This window comes from Eleutherodactylus coqui, chromosome 5, assembly GCF_035609145.1.
Source record: "Eleutherodactylus coqui strain aEleCoq1 chromosome 5, aEleCoq1.hap1, whole genome shotgun sequence".
Classification (NCBI taxonomy): Eukaryota; Metazoa; Chordata; class Amphibia; order Anura; family Eleutherodactylidae; genus Eleutherodactylus; species Eleutherodactylus coqui.
The window spans coordinates 11381258-11396822 of record NC_089841.1 but is presented as its reverse complement, the minus strand read 5'-3'; the positions used below and the strand labels follow the sequence as shown (position 1 = coordinate 11396822).

Here is a 15565-nt window from a genome sequence, read left to right as displayed (position 1 = left end):
TAGATCGCGCTGCCTACGGCCGCTGCCACACAGACAGATGTGCGATACGCAGAGAATAGATGGCGCTGCCTACGGCCGCTGCCACACGGACAGATGTGCGATACGCAGAGAATAGATCGCGCTGCCTACGGCCGCTGCCACACGGACAGATGTGCGATACGCAGAGAATAGATCGCGCTGCCTACGGCCGCTGCCACACGGACAGATGTGCGATACGCAGAGAATAGATCGCGCTGCCTACGGCCGCTGCCACACGGACAGATGTGCGATACGCAGAGAATAGATCGCGCTGCCTACAGCCGCTTCCTTCACATTCACTTATCTTCCTGCGCATTAACGCACCCAAACTCCCCATAGAAGTCAGTGGGGATGCGCAAATGTGCACGCAATATGCGAGGAGATGCGAGACGCACTGCGGAACTCTGCTGGAAGAAGATCGCATCTGGAACTCATTAGACTAATTAGCCGCTCCAATCAGTGCGTCTTGATTTGCCGCGCGATGATAAACCTATCTTGCGGGCGCAAAAAGTACCGTGAAATACGCCGATGCGCAAGCAAAAAAAACATTGCCTATTCTACAAAAACGCATTCGCTGGTGTGATGGCCTGAGGGGGCGGGGGGAGGGCTGCACATTATTAATGCTCCACCATGGGCAGAGAAATGTCACCGCCATCCCCTGTCTGAGCAGTGCATGATGGGGCAGTGCTGGGAGGCATCCACTAGGTGCGATGTAATATGTAATAGGACTAGACGGGGGGGGGGGGGGATAATATTTATAGCACTGCTGTTATTGGTACTGTATGGCAGTATTATTGGTGCGGTTGTATTCTTGACCAGTAATGTTTGGAGCTCCTGCGGTATAATTTAGGGTTACTAGAACTCCATATAACACTCTTCTACAGTATGGTGGTATTATTTGAACACTGTGTGGTGGTATATGTTAGTATAATTGTTGCACAGTTTGGTGGTATTATTTGGGAATTGTATAGCAGTATTGTTGGTGCCCAGAATAGTGATATTATTTGGGTACTGTATCGCTGCATTGTTGCACAGTATGGCGCTATTATTTGGCAACTATATAGTAGTATTTGGGCACCGTATGGTAGTAATCCTGTAGGTACACGGCATGGTGGTATTTAGGCACCGTATAACCGTATTATTGGCACACAGAATGTTGTTATTTTTGGGGCACAGTATGGTGGCATTATGTGGGCATTCTATGGTAGTATTGTTGCGCAGTATAGTGGTGTTATTTGGAAACTGCATAGTGGTATTATTTGGGCATTGTTTGGTAGTAGTATTGTAGGTGCAAAGTATATAGGTATAAGTTTGGCACCGTATAACAGCATTATTGGCACACAGAATGGTGGTAATTTTTTGGGCACTGTATAGTAGTATTGGTGCACAGTATGGTGGTATTAGTTTGGCACTGTATAGTAGTATTGGTGCACAGTATGGTGGTATTAGTTTGGCACTGTATAGTAGTATTGGTGCACAGTATGGTGGTATTAGTTTGGCACTGTATAGTAGTATTGGTGCACAGTATGGTGGTATTAGTTTGGCACTGTATAGTAGTATTGGTGCACAGTATGGTGGTATTAGTTTGGCACTGTATAGTAGTATTGGTGCACAGTATGGTGGTATTAGTTGGGCACTGTATAGTAGTATTGGTGCACAGTATGGTGGTATTAGTTTGGGCACTGTGTAGTAGTATTGGTGCACAGTATGGTGGTATTAGTTTGGCACTGTGTAGTAGTATTGGTGCACAGTATGGTGGTATTAGTTTGGCACTGTGTAGTAGTATTGGTGCACAGTATGGTGGTATTAGTTTGGCACTGTATAGTAGTATTGGTGCACAGTATGGTGGTATTAGTTTGGCACTGTATAGTAGTATTGGTGCACAGTATGGTGGTATTAGTTTGGCACTGTATAGTAGTATTGGTACACAGTATGGTGGTATTAGTTTTGCACTGTATAGTAGTATTGGTGCACAGTATGGTGGTATTAGTTTGGCACTGTGTAGTAGTATTGGTGCACAGTATGGTGGTATTAGTTTGGCACTGTATAGTAGTATTGGTACACAGTATGGTGGTATTAGTTTGGCACTGTATGGTAGTATTGTTGCACAGTATGGTGGTATTAGTTTGGCACTGTATAGTAGTATTGGTGCACAGTATGGTGGTATTAGTTTGGGCACTGTATAGTAGTATTGGTGCACAGTATGGTGGTATTAGTTTGGCACTGTATAGTAGTATTGGTGCACAGTATGGTGGTATTAGTTTGGCACTGTATAGTAGTATTGGTGCACAGTATGGTGGTATTAGTTTGGCACTGTATAGTAGTATTGGTGCACAGTATGGTGGTATTAGTTTGGCACTGTATAGTAGTATTGGTGCACAGTATGGTGGTATTAGTTTGGGCACTGTATAGTAGTATTGGTGCACAGTATGGTGGTATTAGTTTGGCACTGTGTAGTAGTATTGGTACACAGTATGGTGGTATTAGTTTGGCACTGTGTAGTAGTATTGGTGCACAGTATGGTGGTATTAGTTTGGGCACTGTATAGTAGTATTGGTGCACAGTATGGTGGTATTAGTTTGGCACTGTATAGTAGTATTGGTGCACAGTATGGTGGTATTAGTTTGGGCACTGTATAGTAGTATTGGTGCACAGTATGGCGGTATTAGTTTGGGCACTGTATAGTAGTATTGGTGCACAGTATGGTGGTATTAGTTTGGCACTGTATAGTAGTATTGGTGCACAGTATGGTGGTATTAGTTTGGCACTGTATAGTAGTATTGGTGCACAGTATGATGGTATTAGTTTGGCACTGTATAGTAGTATTGGTGCCCAGTATGGTGGTATTAGTTTGGCACTGTATAGTAGTATTGGTGCACAGTATGGTGGTATTAGTTTGGCACTGTGTAGTAGTATTGGTGCACAGTATGGTGGTATTAGTTTGGCACTGTATAGTAGTATTGGTACACAGTATGGTGGTATTAGTTTGGGCACTGTATAGTAGTATTGGTGCACAGTATGGTGGTATTAGTTTGGCACTGTATAGTAGTATTGGTGCACAGTATGGTGGTATTAGTTTGGCACTGTATAGTAGTATTGGTGCACAGTATGGCGGTATTAGTTTGGCACTGTATAGTAGTATTGGTGCCCAGTATGGCGGTATTAGTTTGGCACTGTATAGTAGTATTGGTGCACAGTATGGTGGTATTAGTTTGGCACTGTATAGTAGTATTGGTGCACAGTATGGTGGTATTAGCTTGGCACTGTATAGTAGTATTGGTACACAGTATGGTGGTATTAGTTTGGCACTGTATAGTAGTATTGGTGCACAGTATGGTGGTATTAGTTTGGCACTGTATAGTAGTATTGGTGCACAGTATGGTGGTATTAGTTTGGGCACTGTATAGTAGTATTGGTGCACAGTATGGTGGTATTAGTTTGGGCACTGTATAGTAGTATTGGTGCACAGTATGGTGGTATTAGTTTGGCACTGTGTAGTAGTATTGGTGCCCAGTATGGTGGTATTAGTTTGGCACTGTATAGTAGTATTGGTGTACAGTATGGTGGTATTAGTTTGGCACTGTGTAGTAGTATTGGTGCACAGTATGGTGGTATTAGTTTGGCACTGTATAGTAGTATTGGTGCACAGTATGGTGGTATTAGTTTGGCACTGTATAGTAGTATTGGTTTACAGTATGGTGGTATTAGTTTGGCACTGTGTAGTAGTATTGGTGCACAGTATGGTGGTATTAGTTTGGCACTGTGTAATAGTATTGGTGCACAGTATGGTGGTATTAGTTTGGCACTGTATGGTAGTATTGTTGCACAGTATGGTGGTATTAGTTTGGCACTGTATAGTAGTATTGGTGCACAGTATGGTGGTATTAGTTTGGGCACTGTATAGTAGTATTTGTGCACAGTATGGTGGTATTAGTTTGGGCACTGTATAGTAGTATTGGTGCACAGTATGGTGGTATTTGGCACTGTATAGTAGTATTGGTGCACAGTATGGTGGTATTAGTTTGGCACTGTATAGTAGTATTGGTGCACAGTATGGTGGTATTAGTTTGGCACTGTATAGTAGTATTGGTGCACAGTATGGTGGTATTAGTTTGGCACTGTGTAGTAGTATTGGTACACAGTATGGTGGTATTAGTTTGGCACTGTGTAGTAGTATTGGTGCACAGTATGGTGGTATTAGTTTGGCACTGTATAGTAGTATTGGTGCACAGTATGGTGGTATTAGTTTGGCACTGTGTAGTAGTATTGGTGCACAGTATGGTGGTATTAGTTTGGCACTGTATAGTAGTATTGGTGCACAGTATGGTGGTATTAGTTTGGGCACTGTATAGTAGTATTGGTGCACAGTATGGTGGTATTAGTTTGGGCACTGTATAGTAGTATTGGTGCACAGTATGGTGGTATTAGTTTGGCACTGTATAGTATTATTGGTGCACAGTATGGTGGTATTAGTTTGGCACTGTATAGTATTATTGGTGCACAGTATGGTGGTATTAGTTTGGCACTGTATAGTAGTATTGGTGCACAGTATGGTGGTATTAGTTTGGCACTGTATAGTAGTATTGGTGCACAGTATGGTGGTATTAGTTTGGCACTGTATAGTAGTATTGGTGCACAGTATGGTGGTATTAGTTTGGGCACTGTATAGTAGTATTGGTGCACAGTATGGTGGTATTAGTTTGGCACTGTGTAGTAGTATTGGTGCACAGTATGGTGGTATTAGTTTGGCACTGTATAGTAGTATTGGTGCCCAGTAGGGTGGTATTAGTTTGGCACTGTATAGTAGTATTGGTGCCCAGTGTGGTGGTATTAGTTTGGCACTGTATAGTAGTATTGGTGCACAGTATGGTGGTATTAGTTTGGCACTGTATAGTAGTATTGATGCACAGTATGGTGGTATTAGTTTGGCACTGTATAGTAGTATTGGTGCACAGTATGGTGGTATTAGTTTGGCACTGTATAGTAGTATTGGTGCACAGTATGGTGGTATTAGTTTGGGCACTGTATAGTAGTATTGGTGCACAGTATGGTGGTATTAGTTTGGCACTGTATAGTAGTATTGGTGCACAGTATGGTGGTATTAGTTTGGCACTGTGTAATAGTATTGGTGCACAGTATGGTGGTATTAGTTTGGCACTGTATAGTAGTATTGGTACACAGTATGGTGGTATTAGTTTGGCACTGTGTAGTAGTATTGGTGCACAGTATGGTGGTATTAGTTTGGCACTGTATAGTAGTATTGGTGCACAGTATGGTGGTATTAGTTTGGCACTGTATAGTAGTATTGGTGCACAGTATGGTGGTATTAGTTTGGCACTGTATAGTAGTATTGGTACACAGTATGGTGGTATTAGTTTGGCACTGTATAGTAGTATTGGTACACAGTATGGTGGTATTAGTTTGGCACTGTATAGTAGTATTGGTGCACAGTATGGTGGTATTAGTTTGGCACTGTATAGTAGTATTGGTGCACAGTATGGTGGTATTAGTTTGGCACTGTATAGTAGTATTGGTGCACAGTATGGTGGTATTAGTTTGGCACTGTGTAGTAGTATTGGTGCACAGTATGGTGGTATTAATTTGGCACTGTGTAGTAGTATTGGTGCACAGTATGGTGGTATTAGTTTGGGCACTGTATAGTAGTATTGGTGCACAGTATGGTGGTATTAGTTTGGCACTGTGTAGTAGTATTGGTGCACAGTATGGTGGTATTAATTTGGCACTGTGTAGTAGTATTGGTGCACAGTATGGTGGTATTAGTTTGGCACTGTGTAGTAGTATTGGTGCACAGTATGGTGGTATTAGTTTGGCACTGTATGGTAGTATTGTTGCACAGTATGGTGGTATTAGTTTGGCACTGTATAGTAGTATTGGTGCACAGTATGGTGGTATTAGTTTGGGCACTGTATAGTAGTATTTGTGCACAGTATGGTGGTATTAGTTTGGGCACTGTATAGTAGTATTGGTGCACAGTATGGTGGTATTTGGCACTGTATAGTAGTATTGGTGCACAGTATGGTGGTATTAGTTTGGCACTGTATAGTAGTATTGGTGCACAGTATGGTGGTATTAGTTTGGCACTGTATAGTAGTATTGGTGCCCAGTATGGTGGTATTAGTTTGGCACTGTATAGTAGTATTGGTGCACAGTATGGTGGTATTAGTTTGGCACTGTATAGTAGTATTGGTGCACAGTATGGTGGTATTAGTTTGGCACTGTATAGTAGTATTGGTGCACAGTATGGTGGTATTAGTTTGGCACTGTATAGTAGTATTGGTGCACAGTATGGTAGTATTAGTTTGGCACTGTATAGTAGTATTGGTGCACAGTATGGTGGTATTAGTTTGGCACTGTATGGTAGTATTGGTGCACAGTATGGTGGTATTAGTTTGGCACTGTATAGTAGTATTGGTGCACAGTATGGTGGTATTAGTTTGGCACTGTATAGTAGTATTGGTGCACAGTATGGTGGTATTAGTTTGGCACTGTATAGTAGTATTGGTGCACAGTATGGTGGTATTAGTTTGGCACTGTATAGTAGTATTGGTGCACAGTATGGTGGTATTAGTTTGGCACTGTATAGTAGTATTGGTGCACAGTATGGTGGTATTAGTTTGGCACTGTGTAGTAGTATTGGTGCACAGTATGGTGGTATTAGTTTGGCACTGTATAGTAGTATTGGTGCACAGTATGGTGGTATTAGTTTGGCACGGTGTAGTAGTATTGGTGCACAGTATGGTGGTATTAGTTTGGCACTGTATAGTAGTATTGGTGCACAGTATGGTGGTATTAGTTTGGCACTGTGTAGTAGTATTAGTGCACAGTATGGTGGTATTAGTTTGGCACTGTATAGTAGTATTGGTGCACAGTATGGTGGTATTAGTTTGGCACTGTATAGTAGTATTGGTACACAGTATGGTGGTATTAGTTTGGCACGGTGTAGTAGTATTGGTGCACAGTATGGTGGTATTAGTTTGGCACTGTATAGTAGTATTGGTGCACAGTATGGTGGTATTAGTTGGGCACTGTATAGTAGTATTGGTGCACAGTATGGTGGTATTAGTTTGGCACGGTGTAGTAGTATTGGTGCACAGTATGGTGGTATTAGTTTGGCACTGTATAGTAGTATTGGTGCACAGTATGGTGGTATTAGTTTGGCACTGTGTAGTAGTATTGGTGCACAGTATGGTGGTATTAGTTTGGCACTGTGTAGTAGTATTGGTGCACAGTATGGTGGTATTAGTTTGGGCACTGTATAGTAGTATTGGTACACAGTATGGTGGTATTAGTTTGGCACTGTATAGTAGTATTGGTGCACAGTATGGTGGTATTAGTTTGGCACTGTATAGTAGTATTGGTGCACAGTATGGTGGTATTAGTTTGGCACTGTATAGTAGTATTGGTGCACAGTATGGTGGTATTAGTTTGGCACTGTATGGTAGTATTATATTTGCACAGAATGGTGATTACACCGACTGCATTGAGGGGCTCACAAGTATTTTGTCTTGAACCTTCATAGCAGCAACAGGAGAACGGTGTAACCTCGGTGCGCCAGACGAGATTCTGTCCCATTGAGGAGCACTATTCAGCCCTCCGTATAGGTGCGGCACAATCACCCGCCATTTATTTGCACCACTAGACCTCTAAACTCTTCTGCCTGTCACCTATGGGGCGTCTTCTTGTATCTCCGCAGTGCTCAAAGGCGTACTCAAGCCAGTTCCTGGACACCTTCGATGCTCACAACATGGCGGTGGACACTGTGCGATGGAATCCGTTCCACCCCAAAGTCTTCATCACCTGCAGCTCCGACTGGACTGTGAAGATCTGGGAACACAGCGTGAAGTAGGTCTTCCTATGTGCCCATTATACTGGGTGACGCGCTGCCATTACCACGCTGGCAGCCCACACGGTATATGGCGGCACTGACGAGTCCTTCCATCTCCACAGGAAGCCCATGTTCGTGTTTGATCTGAACTCTGCTGTCGGAGACGTGGCATGGGCACCGTATTCTTCCACCGTGTTTGCGGCGGTTACTACGGATGGCAAGGTAAGAACGCTCGGTCTGTTTCCTGTATGGAGTTTGGGGTTTTGGTTCACTGAACAAAGATGGAAGTAAAAGCGTGCGATCGGACAATTCCCAATGATCGTTGGTGAACGGGGGGGATCTGAGCCGCTAATACAATCAGTAACAATGTCAGCTTTCTATTATAATTTCCGTTATCGAACAGAGATCCCACAGCTGGTGGCTCGTTACAGTGTATCAGTTCAGTCCAGGACTGCTGTGTTCAGTCTACACTGGTACCTGGTAGCAAATCATCCGGGGCTTCAGTCGGACAAGGCGAGCTCTTAGTCTCTGCATGTAAATAATATCGCTTCTATTCACTGACATGGAATTCACAGGATGCAGAATTTTTCACTGTACATAAAGCTTATTCTTCACACAGACTTTAGGATGGTACCGGCCCTTTAAGGCTGTAGGGATCTACCTTTCTTGCTTCTCCCTTCCTTCTTTCCCTCTTTTTCTTCCTTCCTTTGTTTCCTTTTTTCCCCTTCCTTTGTTTCCTCCTTTTCTCCCTTCCTTCCCTCTTTCCATTCCTTCTTCGCTTTCCCTTTTTTTTCCCCTCATTTTTTCCTTTTTCTCCTCCTTCCTTAATTCTTTTCTTTCTTCTTTCATACCTCTCTCCCTTACTTTCTCCCTTCCCTTTTTACTTTTCTGTCCTTCTTCCCTTCCTTTTCCTCCTTCCCTCTTTCTCTTCCTTTCCTTACTCCTTTCTTCCTCTTTCTCTTCCTTCCCATTGTTCCTCCTTTACTTTCCTCTTTTCCTTCTTCCCTTCCTTTTCCTCCTTCCCTCTTTCTCTTCCTTTCCTTACTCCTTTCTCCCTTACTTTCTCCCTTCCCTTTTTACTTTCCTCTTTTCCTTCTTCCCTTCCTGCTCTTTCTTCCCTCTTTCTCTTCCTTTCCTTACTCCTTTCTTCCTCTTTCTCTTCCTCCGTTACTTTCCTCTTTTCCCTTCTTCCCTCTTCCTTCTCGTTCTTCTTCTCCTCTCCCCTCCCTCCACATCTTAGGATGCTGTCTGGGGAGGCTCTTGAGTGATTGTATTACATTTCGCTGACTCCGCAGCGCTCCCTCTTACAATCTCATCTGCTGCTCCTCCTGGTGTCTTCAGACGTTGGAGGGTCTTCTCGGGAGACGTTCATCCCACCACTTACCCACAATAAACCCTCCATCATAAGCAGTAATTCAGCGGAGGCCGGCCGTTCTCTAGGCGCTGCGGCACGAACATCCTACTTATTGCAAGGATTAGATTTGGGTATGGAGGGGGGAGCAGCACATGTCGGGAGGGGGAACATACATGTAATGTAGCCACCTAAGCCCGACACGTGTCAGCAGAGGACATAGCAGAGCTTCTAACAGTCTTGTTATCCTGAGCTTCCAGCTTCATGAATACAATGACTAAACTACAGTGAAGACTGACACTTGTACAAGCAGTATGTCTAGAGCATGCTGGGAATACATGATGGAACTTGCAGTCCACATTACATGCAAGTACAATGATATAAAGCAGGGGAAGGGGTGCAGCTATAGGGATGCATGGCTGGGCCCTGTGGGGGTCCGAAGACCCCAGTAGTGTGAGCAGCAGGTGGGGGCCCTGGTTGGTGCCCAGGAGCTTATAGGGCAGGATTACTATTGCTAGAAGCATTTTCCTTGTTGTTGCATCCATCCGCAAATGGCAGTGGCTCCTCCCATCCAGTAACTCCACCCACATTAATATAACGGCTCCGCCTTCATATCTAAGAAATCAGTGACCAACAGTGTTGTGGCCATCACAGCTCCACTGCTGGACTCCTGAATGCCAAGGCTGCCCGCTCACAGCTTGTGCCCGTACCAGTCCCATTTACCCTTCAGGACTGTAGGAAAGTTGAGTGCCCCCTCCCTGTTGGCACTTCATTTCCTCCGAGGCAGCAGCAGAAGGGCGAGTATTGCGGATTCAATAAGCCGTATGACAGTCACTTAGAGCGTCACCTCCTTCAGCGGTTTGCTGGGTTTTCCTCTGGAGCGAGAGCTGCGTCTGCGTTACCCGGCGTGCGAGTCGTCTTAGAGGTCTGTCTGCGCGGCGGTCCTGGGAAGCCTTGGTGTGTCATGTGGTGGGGTCCGCCATGTGCTCCTTCCTCACAAGGAGGTCATTGTTCTCCTGGCAGCGCCGCGGTATAAATAGAGGGGTCTCGGTGGGGTCCGGGCAGGTCCAGCTCCTGAGCACGCGGCGGCTCGGACAGCTGTGAGCAGGCGGCGCTGGATGATGTGACTTATGGCTGATGGAGGGGGCTGTGACCGGACCCAAGTTATGCAGCGTGCGCTCCACATCGTCATCTCCGGCCTCAGACGGGTCCGGGCAGGTCCAGCTCCTGAGCAGGCGGCGGCCCGGACAGCTGTGAGCAGGCGGCGCTGGATGATGTGACTTATGGCTGATGGAGGGGGCTGTGACCGGACCCAAGTTATGCAGCGTGCGCTCCACATCGTCATCTCCGGCCTCAGACGGGTCCGGGCAGGTCCAGCTCCTGAGCAGGCGGCGGCCCGGACAGCTGTGAGCAGGCACATCGTCATCTCCGGCCTCAGAGGGGTCCGGGCAGGTCCAGCTCCTGAGCACATGGCGGCGGCCCGGACAGCTGTGAGCAGGCACATCGTCATCTCCGGCCTCAGAGGGGTCCGGGCAGGTCCAGCTCCTGAGCACATGGCGGCGGCCCGGACAGCTGGGAGCAGGCGGCGCTGGATGATGTGACTTATGGCTGATGGAGGGGGCTGTGACCCGACCCAAGTTATGCAGCGTGAGCCCCACATCGTCATCTCCGGCCTCAGAGGGGTCCGGGCAGGTCCAGCTCCTGAGCAGGCGGCGGCCCGGACAGCTGGGAGCAGGCGGCGCTGGATGATGTGACTTATGGCTGATGTGAGCGGACCCAAGTTATGCAGCGTGAGCCCCACATCGTCATCTCCGGCCTCAGAGGGGTCCGGGCAGGTCCAGCTCCTGAGCAGGCGGCGGCCCGGACAGCTGTGAGCAGGCACATCGTCATCTCCGGCCTCAGAGGGGTCCGGGCAGGTCCAGCTCCTGAGCACATGGCGGCGGCCCGGACAGCTGTGAGCAGGCACATCGTCATCTCCGGCCTCAGAGGGGTCCGGGCAGGTCCAGCTCCTGAGCACATGGCGGCCCGGACAGCTGTGAGCAGGCGGCGCTGGATGATGTGACTTATGGCTGATGTGACCCGACCCAAGTTATGCAGCGTGAGCCCCACATCGTCATCTCCGGTCTTCATGATCTCTGTGGGAAGGATGTGGATGGGGACCTAGAAGCAGTACTGAGCCTGAAGTGTGACCGGCAGGGTCACATATCACCGGGATGAGGTCTGGGGTCTTAGAACTGATGGGGTGCTCCATGGTATACAACGCAGGGTCATGTGACCAGTATGGGGGGCCGACACTGTATAACCAGTATGGGGGGCCGATACTGTATAACCAGTATGGGAGGCCAACACTGTATAACCAGTATGGGGGCCGACACTGTATAACCAGTATGGGGGGCCGACACTGTATAACCAGTATGGGGGGCCGACACTGTATAACCAGTATGGGGGGCCGACACTGTATAACCAGTATGGGGGCCGACACTGTATAACCAGTATGGGGGGCCGACACTGTATAACCAGTATGGGGGGCTGACACTGTATAACCAGTATGGGGGCCAACACTGTATAACCAGTATGGGGGCCAACACTGTATAACCAGTATGGGGGCCAACACTGTATGACCAGTATGGGGGGCCGACACTGTATAACCAGTATGGGGGGCCGACACTGTATAACCAGTATGGGGGCCGACACTGTATAACCTGTATGGGGGGCCGACACTGTATAACCTGTATGGGGGGCCGACACTGTATAACCAGTATGGGGGCCGACACTGTATAACCAGTATGGGGGCTGACACTGTATAACCAGTATGGGGGGCCGACACTGTATAACCAGTATGGGGGGCTGACACTGTATAACCAGTATGGGGGGCCGACACTGTATAACCAGTATGGGGGCCGACACTGTATAACCAGTATGGGGGGCCGACACTGTATAACCAGTATGGGGGGCTGACACTGTATAACCAGTATGGGGGGCCGACACTGTATAACCAGTATGGGGGGCTGACACTGTATAACCAGTATGGGGGGCCGACACTGTATAACCAGTATGGGGGGCCGACACTGTATAACCAGTATGGGGGGCCGACACTGTATAACCAGTATGGGGGCCGACACTGTATAACCAGTATGGGGGGCCGACACTGTATAACCAGTATGGGGGGCTGACACTGTATAACCAGTATGGGGGCCAACACTGTATAACCAGTATGGGGGCCAACACTGTATAACCAGTATGGGGGCCAACACTGTATGACCAGTATGGGGGGCCGACACTGTATAACCAGTATGGGGGGCCGACACTGTATAACCAGTATGGGGGCCGACACTGTATAACCTGTATGGGGGGCCGACACTGTATAACCTGTATGGGGGGCCGACACTGTATAACCAGTATGGGGGCCGACACTGTATAACCAGTATGGGGGCTGACACTGTATAACCAGTATGGGGGGCCGACACTGTATAACCAGTATGGGGGGCTGACACTGTATAACCAGTATGGGGGGCCGACACTGTATAACCAGTATGGGGGGCCGACACTGTATAACCAGTATGGGGGCCGACACTGTATAACCAGTATGGGGGGCTGACACTGTATAACCAGTATGGGGGGCCGACACTGTATAACCAGTATGGGGGCCTGACACTGTATAACCAGTATGGGGGGCCGACACTGTATAACCAGTATGGGGGGCCGACACTGTATAACCAGTATGGGGGGCCGACACTGTATAACCAGTATGGGGGGCCGACACTGTATAACCAGTATGGGGGGCCGACACTGTATAACCAGTATGGGGGGCCGACACTGTATAACCAGTATGGGGGGCTGACACTGTATAACCAGTATGGGGGGCTGACACTGTATAACCAGTATGGGGGCCGACACTGTATAACCAGTATGGAGGCTGACACTGTATAACCAGTATGGGGGGCCGACACTGTATAACCAGTATGGGGGCCTGACACTGTATAACCAGTATGGGGGCCTGACACTGTATAACCAGTATGGGGGGCCGACACTGTATAACCAGTATGGGGGCCAACACTGTATGACCAGTATGGGGGCCTGACACTGTATAACCAGTATGGGGGGCCGACACTGTATAACCAGTATGGGGGGCCGACACTGTATAACCAGTATGGGGGGCCGACACTGTATAACCAGTATGGGGGGCCGACACTGTATAACCAGTATGGGGGCCAACACTGTATAACCAGTATGGGGGCCAACACTGTATGACCAGTATGGGGGGCTGACACTGTATAACCAGTTAGGGGGTCTGACACTGTATAACCAGTATGGGGGGCCGACACTGTATAACCAGTATGGGGGCCGACACTATATAACCAGTATGGGGGGCCGACACTGTATAACCAGTATGGGGGCCGACACTGTATAACCAGTATGGGGGGCCGACACTGTATAACCAGTATGGGGGCCGACACTGTATAACCAGTATGGGGGGCTGACACTGTATAACCAGTATGGGGGGCCGACACTGTATAACCAGTATGGGGGCCGACACTGTATAACCAGTATGGGGGCCGACACTGTATAACCAGTATGGGGGCCGACACTGTATAACCAGTATGGGGGCTGACACTGTATAACCAGTATGGGGGGCTGACACTGTATAACCAGTATGGGGGCTGACACTGTATAACCAGTATGGGGGCCGACACTGTATAACCAGTATGGGGGGCTGACACTGTATAACCAGTATGGGGGGCCGACACTGTATAACCAGTATGGGGGGCTGACACTATATAACCAGTATGGGGGGCCGACACTGTATAACCAGTATGGGGGGCCGACACTGTATAACCAGTATGGGGGCCGACACTGTATAACCAGTATGGGGGCCGACACTGTATAACCAGTATGGGGGGCTGACACTGTATAACCAGTATGGGGGGCCGACACTGTATAACCAGTATGGGGGGCCGACACTGTATAACCAGTATGGGGGGCCGACACTGTATAACCAGTATGGGGGCCTGACACTGTATAACCAGTATGGGGGGCCGACACTGTATAACCAGTATGGGGGGCCGACACTGTATAACCAGTATGGGGGGCCGACACTGTATAACCAGTATGGGGGGCTGACACTGTATAACCAGTATGGGGGCCGACACTGTATAACCAGTCCAGGGCCCGGGGTCCGATATCTGGCACACGTAAGGCTGATCCAGGGATCCCATATGACACCTGGGGGCCTCTGAGGGTACCAGGACCAGGCCTGAATATATGACTAGTACATGCGAAGAACCATAGGGAAGGGCCTGGGAATGTGCAAGAAACTCCAGGCCTCGGACATACCAGAAGAGCTGGAGCGGGGAACATATAACCAGTGCCGAGCCTCGGGGACGCACCACTACGACTAATAATGGGTATTTATATAGCGCCAACATATTCTGCAGGGCGAATAAAAACAAGACCACGGATACATGAAGTAATCAGCTGATGGATCAGTGGGGGTGCGGGGCTCCAACGAGCTTATATACTACAGATAATAGGGGGATACAGAAGGTAAAGGGCTGGAGATGTGCACAGTATGGCGGGGTGGAGATGTGCACGGTATGGCGGGGTGGAGATGTGCACAGTATGGCGGGGTGGAGATGTGCACGGTATGGTGGAGATGTGCACGGTATGGCGGGGTGGAGATGTGCACGGTATGGCGAGGTGGAGATGTGCACGGTATGGCGGGGTGGAGATGTGCACGGTATGGCGAGGTGGAGATGTGCACGGTATGGCGAGGTGGAGATGTGCACGGTATGACGAAGTGAAGATGTATACGGTACGGTGAGGTGGAGACGCACGCGGTAGCGGGAGGTGGAGACGCGCACAGTACGGCGAGGTGGAGCACGGTATGGTGAGGTGGAGATGTATACGATATGGCAAGGTGGAGATGTGCACGGTACGGAGAGGTGGAGATGTGCACGGTACGGAGAGGTGGAGATGTATATGGTATGACGAGGTGGAGATGTATACGGTATGGCAAGGTGGAGATGTGCACGGTATGGCGGGGTGGAGATGTGCACGGTATGGCGGGGTGGAAATGTGCACGGTATGGCGGGGTGGAGATGTATACGGTATGGTGAGGTGGAGACGCACGCGGTACCGGGAGGTGGAGACGCGCATAGTACGGCGAGGTGGAGCACGGTATGGCGAGTGGAGATGTATACGATATGGCAAGGTGGAGATGTGCACGGTATGGCGAGGTGGAGATGTACACGGTACGGCGAAGTGGAGCACGGTATGACGAGGTGGAGATGTATACGATATGGCAAGGTGAAGATGTGCACGGTATGGCGAGGTGGAGATGTATATGGTAT

The 15565-nt window shown here is 48.4% G+C and overlaps 1 protein-coding gene across 1 annotated transcript in view; it reads left to right on the top strand.

Annotated features, from left to right (window-relative positions):
- DNAI1 (dynein axonemal intermediate chain 1) overlaps window positions 1-15565 on the top strand; it is a 138824-nt gene that overhangs the window by 65584 nt on the left and 57675 nt on the right. Inside the window, exons 18-19 of the mRNA XM_066601824.1 lie at window positions 7733-7881; window positions 7987-8086. Of these exons, the coding sequence (XP_066457921.1) occupies window positions 7733-7881; window positions 7987-8086 (249 nt within the window). The remainder of the gene's footprint in view (window positions 1-7732; window positions 7882-7986; window positions 8087-15565) is intronic.